At 45.5% G+C, this 12,500-nt stretch overlaps 1 protein-coding gene across 4 annotated transcripts in view; it reads left to right on the plus strand.

Annotated features, from left to right (window-relative positions):
• The window catches only part of LOC134462056 (rho GTPase-activating protein 40), a 44,403-nt gene extending 33,084 nt beyond the window's left edge, over nt 1-11,319 (plus strand). For all 4 annotated transcript variants that reach the window (XM_063214906.1, XM_063214904.1, XM_063214905.1 and 1 more), the window contains exons 11-15: nt 928-1,131; nt 2,263-2,406; nt 6,085-6,233; nt 9,023-9,078; nt 10,574-11,319. In XM_063214906.1, coding sequence (XP_063070976.1) covers nt 928-1,131; nt 2,263-2,406; nt 6,085-6,233; nt 9,023-9,078; nt 10,574-10,680 — 660 coding nt within the window. In that variant the 3' untranslated portion in view covers nt 10,681-11,319. The remainder of the gene's footprint in view (nt 1-927; nt 1,132-2,262; nt 2,407-6,084; nt 6,234-9,022; nt 9,079-10,573) is intronic.
• The last annotated feature ends 1,181 nt before the right edge of the window (nt 11,320-12,500 follow it).

The raw sequence follows: 12,500 nt of genomic DNA on the forward strand, positions 1-12,500 counted from the left end.
TTAAAGAACATGGGACTTATATACATGTATCAGTACAATAATAACAATGTTATTCCGTTCACACTGTTCAGTGAGTATGCCATTGGTCTTAACAACTTTGGTTCATGGTTGCTGGTACCGTGATCATACCCTGAAATGCTGGCACTGCTGCTATTTTAAAAGCACTTACTTCAATATGTGTTTTATGCTCCTAGTGTATCACAATCATATCATGAAGGTACAGATGCAAAAATTAGAATGTTTATAACATATATTCAAATTGTATGATATTATTCAAGATGCGGACTCTGATATATTTAATATATGGAACCGTGTTACAATCATATCACTCAATCAATATCAGCTGACGGTCTAACTTACGGTTGCTGCACTCAGCCACTGAATGGCTGCCATTGACAATGCCACTTTTTTTTAAAGTACAGAAGTTGCACTTTGTGTGCAGTGAAAAGAGACGGCGAAAAGGCTGGAAGAAACTGGAAAATGTCTGGCCCTATATATAAAAAACGTACTACAGGTATCATCAAGGCTTTTGGTCTAATGCCCCGTGTACATCGGACGCTACCTACGTGGTTGAAGAAGTTTCGCCATGAATTCGTTTTATTCGCTCTGGACGCTGCACTGACTTGTTTGATTCAGCTAATCACATAACGGCTCTGTCTTGACAGCCTGGGACATTCCTCGATATGAACGTTCCAATTGGTTTTCGCCGAACCGCGTCATAGCGAATTCGCTTAAGATTAGCTTGAGTTTAATCGTCAAAATTCGCCCTGGTCGCTCAAGAAGCTTCGCTCCTGGCGAACTGGCTCTGGTAGCTCTATTCGCCTTCCCTCCATAGAGAAACAATGACTTCCGCCGCGCATGTCGCTTAGTTCGCCTTCGATGTACACGGGGCATAATCCATCCTGTGTTGTCTCCCCGTGTCTGCAGGCTCTGCTGGAGTTCCTGAGTAAGGTGGTGTCTCGAGAGCGGCGTAACCGCATGAACCTGTGGGCCGTGTCCACCATCATGGCCCCCAACCTCTTCCTGCACAAGTCGGTGCCCAGCCGGCTGGACGGCTCCGAGAAGGGCCAGGCGGAGCGCGCTGCCGACATCATGAGGCTGCTCATACGCTACCAGGACCTGCTGTGGACGGTGAGGAGAGGCTCACACACACACACACACACACACACACACACACACACACACACACACACACACACACACACACACACACACACACACACACACGCACACACACACTGAGGCTGCATATACACTACCAGGACCTGCTGTGGACGGTGAGGAGAGGCTCACACACACACACACACACACACACACACACACACACACACACACACACACACACACACACACACACACACACACACACACACACACACACACACACACACACACACACACACTGAGGCTGCGTATACACTACCAGGACCTGCTCTGGACGGTGAGGAGAGGCTCACACACACACACACACACACACACACACACACACACACACACACACACACACACACACACACTCACACACACACACACACACACACACACACTGAGGCTGCTTATACACTACCTGCTCTGGACGGTGAGGACACACACACATCTGAATATGAACACACACACACAAACACATACCATGCATATCTACTTACACATGCGCACACACATAAACACGTGCACATACAGACACACAGTCATTAACACGTGTACGTGCATACCATCTCATACACACATAAATATTGCTCTCACACCACAAACACATGCCATCCATAATATCTACTTACACATGCTCACACACATAAACACGTGCACGTGCATACCAGACACACTCACAACCATAGACACGCGTGCATGCACGTCATCTCATACACATATAGATTTTGCTCTCACATCTTTGTGGCTATAATGTACACAAACAGGATGGTGAGGATCAGCTCACATTTATTCACATACCCACCACGTGCTCAGCTGTACACATACCATATTATACCACAAACCACATACCACCGTTGAAGAAGTTGTACATCTACATTCAATTAGAATTGTTGTATGTTAATTTGACAACCAGGTATGCCTGAAATGCCCTAGTAGTGCATCAGGTTTCAACCAGTAAGACTAAAACTGCCCATATCAAAATACAAGTAAACAAAATCATTGTTGAAAGAGAGATTGTGTTGTTTTTCAGATTTCAGATTCGTTACTGTATCTTCTTCTCCTTCTAAAAATCGGAAAATAAAATATTTGTCTGTCTTCTCTGGGCACATGCAGATCCCAAATTTCCTGATGAGCCAGGTGCGCAAGCTGAATGAGAACAGCAGCCGACGCTACCAGTTCTACGACAAGCGCATCAAGAACCTGCTGAGGAAGATCCACACGGACAGCAGGGACAAACCCGACAAGAACTCAGCAGAGGTATGCAGGGCTGATAGTATTCAGGCTCCGTGCCTGATTTCAGGCTTGACAGAGTTTGCAAAAATAAAAACATTGATAATAATTAGCCATTAGGTTATTCTTGTCTCAGAAAGTGTTACAGGTTCAGGGTTTTGTTCTACTATTAGGCTTGAATAATGGTCATACACAGGCTATTACATTTTTGAATAATGTGTCAAAATAGGCCTACGTTACGTCACTATGCAGTATCTTGTCGTCGTCGTTAGAGCAGGGGAAAAAGTTCAGGCTCAGGATTTTTTTTCACTATGTACCGAACGGCCAGAACCAAACAACAATTTGTCTGTTTGGGCAAAAACAACTCAGTATCATATCTGTTGTTACCTGATACATGTGGGGATGCACGATACCACTTTTTTTTTCAAAACCAATACGAGTACGAGTACATTAATATCTGTACTTGCAGATACTGACTACCGATACCGATACTTTTGCCCTCAACATACAATGAAAATAAATGCACAGTCTTGTTTTTTCCACCTGTGATAAGTCAATAGAACGTGATAAGATGTTGCTTTGCGCAACAGCAGTATCGGTGCCTGGTATCAGCAAGTGTTTGACAATTACGAGTATGAGTTTAAGGAGCAGGAATCGGGGCCGATACCGATACTGGTATCCCTAGTGTGTTGTGTGTTGAGATGCACACATTCTTAACACATTCTTTCTAACACCAACTTTTCAGTTGATGTGAGCAATGTGACAGTGGGTGGATTCAAGTATGCAGACTCCCATCCTCTCTTGCCTACTTGCCTCCTCGTGGCCTTATGATGACGTCACCGGCAACAGAATTGTACTTTGTAATACAGTGTCTGGCAAAAGCGCAATTCTAATGGCATTTTCTCATTTAAAAACTGGATGGTGAATGAAGAATAATCCCCTAAAAATTGTTGTGGCTAGGCTGACAGCAGGTGGGGTTGCAGGTTAACCATCTTAAGAAAATGTACTATTATGACATCACGTTGGGGGTTCCACAGGCTCTATATAATGTTGCATTCACCAGCTCGGGACCTCTCAAGACAGCTGACGACACTGCTCACATGACAATCGAGTTCTGGAGTTCGGCGCATGAACGCCACTGATCCCGGAACAATCGGAATTCATGCGTGTTTTGTTTTGGTTCTCTTTTCTTTTTTTCACCTCACCTTGAGCCTCCACACCTACGAAATATCATTTTAGCTTAAGTAGACTAAATCAAACAGTCAGATACCAGCAGTACTGACATATGTAGCCTACATCTGCAATTGAATGACATCAACTGGTGTTGTTGATAGTGATAACAAGATGATATTTTAGCATTTAAGATACTGTTTACATGCTAGTTCCATGCATGGGCGCCATGTTGATGATGCGTGTGTCGTCATACAAAACACAAGCTCGGGAACTCGTTGTTCTATACTTCCGCCTGAGATCAACCTCGATAATTATCGATCTGACATTGCGTCACCAAATCTTCACGCCCACTTTCCCGAGGTTTTAGGTCGGCTTTCTTGGGATTCTCGACTTTTTGAACGAGGTACAAGTCTATGTAAAACCTTAGAATCCTGGGAGAGTTCCCCCAACATGCTGTCATACCTGCAACCCCACCCTTTTAATTGTTTTCTCCATGGAGGAGGGGCGACAGCAAAATGCAAGGCCACAAGCACAGACCGAGGACGGTGACCGCATGATGGAATCCACCCAGTATCTACTTCCTCACTCTGCTTTAACAAGCTGAAATCTTTAATTTTCATATTTTGCCATTCTGTTGGTTTCTGATGGAAACCTAACCTACAAACTACCCCAAAAACACCCCTGTTCTGTTTCATGTATGCGGTCCATAAATGCAGTCCATCCACTAGCAAAAAACACAGACACACCACCACGAACTGACTGAACACAAAAACACGAGCACACCTACGTAGTACGTTTGCAACATCTCGGTTACAAAAATAAATACGACCTCCACCTCCACACGGGCACACCAAAGCGCCCCCTCACAGTCACGTACTGTAGCGCTGGCAGGCAGCCGCACTGTCCACACTGTACGTCACATGCCCGATGCACCCAGGACTGGACTGCCCATCTGGGTACACAAGTCGTTTTTTGAAAAGAATATAAAGGTCCGCAACACTCAATTGTGCCATTAAATATTTGGGAGCATTTAACAGTGTTGCGGACCTTTATTTTCTTTTCAGTTATCTTACGTTTGGTCCAGCACCTGTGCCACTGATGTGCGCACATTCTTTGACTTTCTGGATATACAAGTCGTTTTCCCAGTGGGCAGAGAGTCCTGAGAGGCAGATGCTGTTGTTTTTTTGTTCGTTTGTTTTTATTCCTTAGAGACTGGCCTTCAATGTAGATGGGGCGACCCAATGGTCTACTGTATGTTTAATAGAAAGAAGCAGATTGAGCTAATCATAATATCGTAGAAAAGCAGGTGGCTGTGTGAGGGGCTCGTCTGTTCCCAAAATACCTGGCCTGTTTCTCAGTCCCAGTCCAGACCTGTCCCCACCCCCCTGTAAGCTCCTCAGCTCTCCCTGCCCTGGCAGCAGTGCTAGCTGGCTAGCTCGCGAGCGGACAAACCCCAGATTAGTGATCAGTGATTAGCGATTAGCGATTAGCGTGCCGAGGGGGCGCCCCATAGCTCTCGCTCGCTTTGGGGAGAAAGCGGGGGATGAGGAGGAGCAGCCTAATGAGATAGCAGCTCTCATCTCATCCCTGTCAGTCAGCGCAGAGAGGAGATAAGTCTACGGTCGACCACACTGCCTGACTCATGCTCACCTCACCCAGGTTGAACTCCTGTCCTGTCCACTGCTGGCCTCTGGCACCTATTGCCCTCTCACCTCATTTACCCTCGCCCTCTCCTCTCCTTTTCTCATGAACAAGAGGCGTCAATTTCTTTAATGTATTGTTCCTTCCGTCATATTTTGACATTGCAGACGATAAACAAGTGGACTCCACCCTGTGGTACTAGGGTTTGGTGTTTACATTTTCTGAAAATGAAATCATGTATTGAACACATTCAACTACCTTCTCTTCCTCCTCTCCTCTCATATCCGTGCCGTACAGTGAAGGTAAAGGTGGGGGAAGGCGAGGCCCCCTGTTTTGCATACTTGTGCCTCAGTTTGGGCACAATCTCTGGTGCTGAACTAAAAAAAAAAGAATTACGGAAGACCACAAGGTCGAAACGTCATCATGCCAATTAATGAAATAAAACAAGATGAGCAAAAAAGAATGTAAAAGAGGAAATATCCAAAGGAGTGTGTGAACCTTTTTTTGCTAAAACCCCAGTGTTGGATACAACACATGGCTTTAAAAACTCTCAATTCTCCTCTTTTCCTCTCACAGCCGCGTCGCACAGTGAAGGTGGAGCTGTATTTTATGTGTGTATTGCTTCAACAAATATATATTTTTCTGTTCGAGTTGTCAAGAGTTACATGTAGGATGTTTGGCTGCTCTGTTTTATGCGCCGCTGTTTGGCGAGACTAATAAACCTTCCTGAGGAATATCACCAGCTCTCCTCATTCTTCTAAGCCATCGGAAACGCTACAATCGATTACAATTTCTCATACATATCCTCTCCTCTCCTCTCCTCTCCTCTCCTCTCCTCTCTCCTCCTTTCCTCTCCTCTCCTCTCCTCTCCTCTCTCCTCTCCTCGTGTAGCCGTGTCGTACGGTGAAGGTGGAGGTGGGCGAGGCCTCCTGCAGTAGTATTGAGGTGCGGCTCACCGTCAGCTCCCGTGCAGCAGACCTGCTGGCCCTCTTCCTCCGAGACACACACACCTCGGACAACGGCAAGGGGCCGCACAGGAGGTACAGCGCCCATGCTCACACACACACACACACACACACACACACACACACACACACACACACACATGGGTCATTCCACGCCAAATCAACAAGTGCCCGCGCACTTAGGTCTCAAAAAATTCTGAAAATATTACCAAGTGTACCCATGGTACTTAAGAGAAACACTGTAAATTTATTTGAATGTAAGATGTATACTCTCCGTGTTACAGCCAATTTTACTGGGGGAGGGGGGTGCCCATTTTGTTCACACTCTTTTTTTTGTCAAAGTTCACAAGCCCCTAGCTCAATAACTAAACCATGTAGGAAGCTCAAATTTGGCATGCTGGTACATAGATAGGAATAGTTTGTTGCTAAACTGTCAGTTTTGGTCTGTATGATGCTGCATCGTCATAGCATTCCCTCAAAGATGATACAAATTGTACTGGAGTTTTTGGCTGTGGTCTGTTTAGGCCTTCAGAAGACATATTTGTGCCCAACATACCCTCTTGTTTTTTTCCCCTTGTAGAGACAAGTAGGAACACTCTCATAAAAAGCTATAAATAGAAAGGAAACCCCATCAGTGTTTGAAAAGAAGACCTCACAAGTCTGACAAATCATCTTGGGTGTCATTTTCAGAGCACCAGAACCCCTTGTGGGATTGTCCACAGATTTTTATTTTATTTTTTTCTTCATTCTCCATGAATTCTTCTTTTTAAAAATGCCAATGAGACTTGTCTTATGTGATGTTTTCTTGTTTAATTTCCAACCTGAACATGGGCACCATGCACATTGAGAGCAATATGTTTTCTATGCGTTTCTTCCGCTGCCATCTGCTGGTCAAAAAAAGTAACAACATGACTCTTTGTGCCTGACCTACTGTCACTTTTGGTGTGTGAACCTGCTACCACATTGAACGCTCCTGAAATCATTGAAATTGAAAGGGATATCTGCACCCCTGCACAAGGACTCTCGGGTGATCATGTCTGGGTAAAATTTGCATTTGATTATTTAGTCTTTACATTAAATGTTCATGTGCTCTCTTTTTGCATTTTGCCCATGTTCAGGGTGGAAATTAAAAACGAAAACATCACATAAGACAAGCGTCATTGGCATTTTTAAAAAGAAGACTTCATGGAGAATGAAGAAAAAAATAAAATAAAAATCTGTGGACAATCCCACAAGGTGTTCTGGTGCTCTGAAAATGACACCCAAAATGATTTGTCAGACTTGTGAGGTCTTCTGGTCAAACACTGATGGGATTTCCTTTCTATTTATAGATTTTTATGGGAGTGTTTCTACTTGTATCTACAAGGGAAAAAAATCATGAGGCTATGTTGGGCACAAATATGTCTTCTGATGGCCTAAACAGAGCACAGCCAAAAACTCCAGTACAATTTGTATCGTCTTTGAGGGAATGCTATGACGATGCAGGATCATACAGACCAAAACTGACAGTTTAGCAACAAACTATTCCTATCTATGTACCAGCATGCCAAATGTGAGCTTCCTACATGGTTTAGTTATTGAGCTAGGGGCTTGTGAACTTTGACAAAAAAATGAGTGTGAACAAAATGGGCACCCCCCTCCCCCAGTAAAATTGGCTGTAACACGGAGAGTATACATCTTACATTCAAATAAATTTACAGTGTTTCTCTTAAGTACCATTGGTACACTTGGTAATATTTTCAGAATTTTTTGAGACCTAAGTGCGTGGGCACTTGTTGATTTGGCGTGGAATGACCCACTTGCAAACTCATAAACACACACAGACACACACAAACACACACACACACACACACACACACACATGCACACACATAAACACACACACACACACACACACACACACACACACACACACACACACACACACACACACACACACACACACACACACACACACACACATAAACACACACAGACACACACACACGCATGCATGCACGCTCACAGACGTGCATACACAGATGCACACACACACACACACACACACACACACACACACACACACACACATACACACACACACACACACACACAAGGTGTTTATGTGAAAATACTGCTATGAATACGGTTATGCACAGAATACTTTGCAGGTGACTGATAACAGAGCTGAATGCATAGTTGGTCAGTTGTAAACATTCCTATGGGAAGGAGCAGGCTTCACTCAGATCACTTAGAAATGCTTTTATAATGCGTCACCATTTATTCCCAAATTTACTGTAGCACCTATACTCTACACCAGTGATTCTCAAAGTGTGGTCCGGGGACCACTAGTGGTCCGCGACAGAGCTCAGGTGGTCCGCGAGGGGATTTCTACTCTTCAAAGACAAGCTATAGTTGCCTATATTTATAACATTATTATAAAGCTAAACAAAGCTGAAGTCTAATTTTCACCACAATGAGACTCGTAAATGTGAATAAAAAGTGATCTGCATCAAAATTAGCAGTGTCAAATTAGCACCCGTCAACAGTCAGTTCAGTTGACAGGTGGTCCCTGAACATTTTTTTGGGGACGAGGTGGTCCTCGGTCTGAAAAGGTTTGAGAAACACTGCTCTACACAGACATCACTAAAGCAAAGACACCTCCACAAATACTACATCCCTTATTGTCAGAGTTGAACATTTTTAGATGGCTTAAAAGCCCAGACAGACCTTTGTCTCGGTCCTAAGCTTATTGTTACCCAAAAATAACCAGCAAACAAACCCTCTCAAATGCCACAGCATTAGAAATGCGCTGGATTGTGAAATGAAGTAACCAGGGTGTGTGTTCTGATCCAGCGCTCTACTTTTCAATCTCACCCACACAGGAACGGCTCGGCGCTCTACCGTGACTACGCCGTCTACGAAGTGGGAGGGAACATCGGTAGGTTGGCATGACATGACATGACACATCATCGCTCTGGCGGCCGCGGCTGGCTGCAGTCGTGTCACTGGTGGCGATTCTCATTGCACACTCAGCTGACTAATGAGGTTACCCACTTGTGTAATCGCATAGAGGCAGAGGCAGAGATATGAGAGAGAAGAGAAGAGGCAGAGAGAGAGGAGAGAGAAGAGAAGAGGCAGAGATAGGAGGAGAAGAGAAGAGGCAGAGAGAGAGGAGAGAGAAGAGAAGAGGCAGGGAGAGAGAGAGAGAAGAGAAGAGGCAGAGAGAGAGGAGAGAGAAGAGAAGAGGCAGAGAGAGAGGGAGAGGGAAGAGAAGAGGCAGAGAGAGAGGGAGAGGGAGAAGAGAAGAGGCAGAGAGAGAGGGAGAGAGAAGAGAAGAGGCAGAGAGAGAAGAGAGAAGAAAAGAGGCAGGGAGAGAGGAGAGAGAAGAGAACAGGCAGGGAGAGAAGAGAAGAGAAGAGGCAGAGAGAGAAGAGAAGAGAAGAGGCAGAGAGAGAGGAGAAGAGAAGAGGCAGAGAGATAGGAGAGAGAAGAGAAGAGAGAGAGAGGGAGAGAGAAGAGAAGAGGCAGAGGCAGAGGCATAGATAGAGGAGAGAGAAGAGAAGAGGCAGAGAGAGAGGGAGAGAGAAGAGAGAGAGGGAGAAGAGAAGAGAGAGAGAGAGAGGGAGAGGGAGAGAAGAAGCAGAGAGAGAGGCAAAGATAGGAGAGAGGAGAGAGAGAGGGAGAGAGAAGAGAAGAGGCAGAGATAGGAGAGAGAAGAGAAGAGGCAGAGGAAGAGAGAGGGAGAGGGAGAGAAGAGGCAGAGATAGGAGAGAGAAGAGAAGAGGCAGAGGAAGAGAGAGGGAGAGGGAGAGAAGAGGCAGAGAAGAGAGAAGAGAAGAGGCAGAGAGAGGGAGAGGGAGAGAAGAGGCAGAGAAGAGGCAGAGAGAGAGGAGAGAGAAGAGAAGAGAGAGAGAGAGAGAGAAGAGGGATGGAGAGAGAGAGAGAGATAGATAGATAGAGAGAAGAGGGAGAGAGAGAGAGAGAGAGAGAGAGAGAGAGAGAGAGAGACAGAGAGACAGAGAGGAAGTGGCAGTGGCTGTGAATGAACGAGTTAGAGTGGGAGAGGAGGAGAGGAAGTTACCTCTAGGCGTGCGCCTGATCCCTTTGTGTTGGTTAGAGGAGGAAGCAAGTTGTTTTTTCACCCGACACAGTCTCCCACATCCATACCTGCCATGACAGAACACACACTCAAACACTTTCATGCACACACGCACACTGCACAATAATTAAGGTGATACAACATCTGTATACCCTTCATGTTGCTTTTTAACTCAGGGAATTTTCGTTTCCAAATATTGTTTGTCCCCCCCCAATTTCAATTTCACTATTAATTCTCCTCTCTGGAAAATTGGTATTAATTGGTTAAAGTACCAACAAATTAACAATATTTTATTAGTAGTATTAATCCTCCTCTGTGTGTGTGTGTGTTGCAGGAGAGCACTGCCTGGACCCCGAGGCCCATCTGCTGGACCTGCTGAACAGCAACCCCAGTGGGGAGTGGGTGATCCGCCTCAAGCAGACGGCCAGCAGGGGGCCCTAAGAGGACGGGGACGCACGCCTCTACGCTCTCCTCTCCTCTCCTCTCCTCTCCTCTCCTCTACGCAGCCGGAGATACAGCACTGGAGCCCATCAACACCCATGTACATGTGTACTACTGCATGTGTCTATGCTGGGAGCTTGGACAGCGTTACCTACCCGGAGGCAAGGGGAGACAGAGGCGGACGTAAAGGCGCACACACTGACTCCTTTTTTTATATATTATTTTTTATTATTTGGAGAGTGAAAAAAAAATGATATGGAGACCAAGCCCCTGACTGTTTCCTGTGTGATTTTATACAGACTTTTTGTTGTTCTTGAGAGAGAAAGAGGAAAATACAGAATGAGAGAACGCGAAGGAGAGAGAGAGGGAGGGAGATGATGGACCGAGCCCTATTGCTGTATTGCTTTCACTCTCTCTCTCTCTCTCTCTCAGCTCTTATTCAGTCATTCATGGTTTCCTTTCTTCCTTCCCGGCTCCTCCGGCCCGTTGGAGAAACTGACAGCGTATTGTCTGCTCTGGCCTCTCATTGGCTGCTCGGCCTAATCCTCCAGTCAGACTCTGTCTACGCACGAGGAGCGAGCTCTACGCTGGGTGCCGCCCCACAGACGGGATTTTTTTTGGGGAGGATGGGTGGGTGGGTGATGGGAGGACGGTGTGGGGGTGCGGGATGGAGGGAGTATTGGAGGGGGGGGGGTTCTGTCTGCCTGCTGCCATGTTGCTATGGTAACTCTGTGGCCCAGCCGTACCCCTCTTTTTTTCCTCTCTCTCTCTCTCTCTCTCTCTCCTGCTCTTCATCCCGAGGCAACACTCACAGACATCTTTTTAAAACAAAGGAGCGTGTGAGATTGAGCGTGGATGGATTCTTTTGTATGTATGTTTTTGCGTATCTGACCTTATTTGGATGTGTATACATGTGCTATATGTGTATCTGTGCGTTGCCAGAGGAGGAAGGGACATTCATGCGGCCTCCTCTGTGCGTGTGCTCTGATCTTGGTGTTTTTGTGTGGGATGTTGTGTTGTGTTGTGTAAAGTGTTGTGCATGTGTATGTGTGTGTGTGTGTGTGTGTGTTGTGGATGTATAGCCAACCAGAGACGACATGGGTGAGGGACTCTGATGAACTCTTTTGCTGTTGTTGTTGTTGTTTTTATTTTGGGGGGGGGGTGGATCAACCCCTCAACTCAAGCCTTCCTAAGTGGGTGAGCAATACAAACAAATGAGACTGTGAATTTCTCTAGTAAGCTGGGTTTTTTTTGTGGGGGTGGGGGGGGATTCCTTTTTTTTTGTGAAGCTGGACTTCTTCCTCACTTGATGTGCTCTTGATACTTTATCCCCTTTTTCCCCTTTTTTGAATATTTTGTCCTCTTGCCTGTCGGATCAAATCTTTACAGTATTTATCCTCTTGATATGAACCTATTTATCCTTGCTGTTGCTTATGCTCGCTTTGTCATGGATGAAGACGCGCCCTTGCTTGCCATAGAAGCCTCTGGAAGGATGCCATCTTGATGTCAAGAACGTATCCTCCGCTCCATATCCATACAGCGTATTTCAACAGTACTCTTGCAGTGTTCTGGCTATACAGTATGTACACGCTTTTAGCTACATTACATTCAAATGTTTCCTCGCACCCTGACCTTTTCTCAATCTTTTTCATACTCGACAACACTACATGTATTAACACAAAAGAGAGACAGGACAGAGACAGATAAACTAAAACTGCTTTCTGGAATACGCACAAACCATGCAGAAAGTCTTATGTGCCCTCAGATTCCTTTCAGTGCTCGTTCACAACACAAGGCCCATTCTACAGTATGTATGTGTG

The sequence above is a fragment of the Engraulis encrasicolus genome, chromosome 14, assembly GCF_034702125.1.
Source record: "Engraulis encrasicolus isolate BLACKSEA-1 chromosome 14, IST_EnEncr_1.0, whole genome shotgun sequence".
Lineage (NCBI taxonomy): Eukaryota > Metazoa > Chordata > Actinopteri > Clupeiformes > Engraulidae > Engraulis > Engraulis encrasicolus.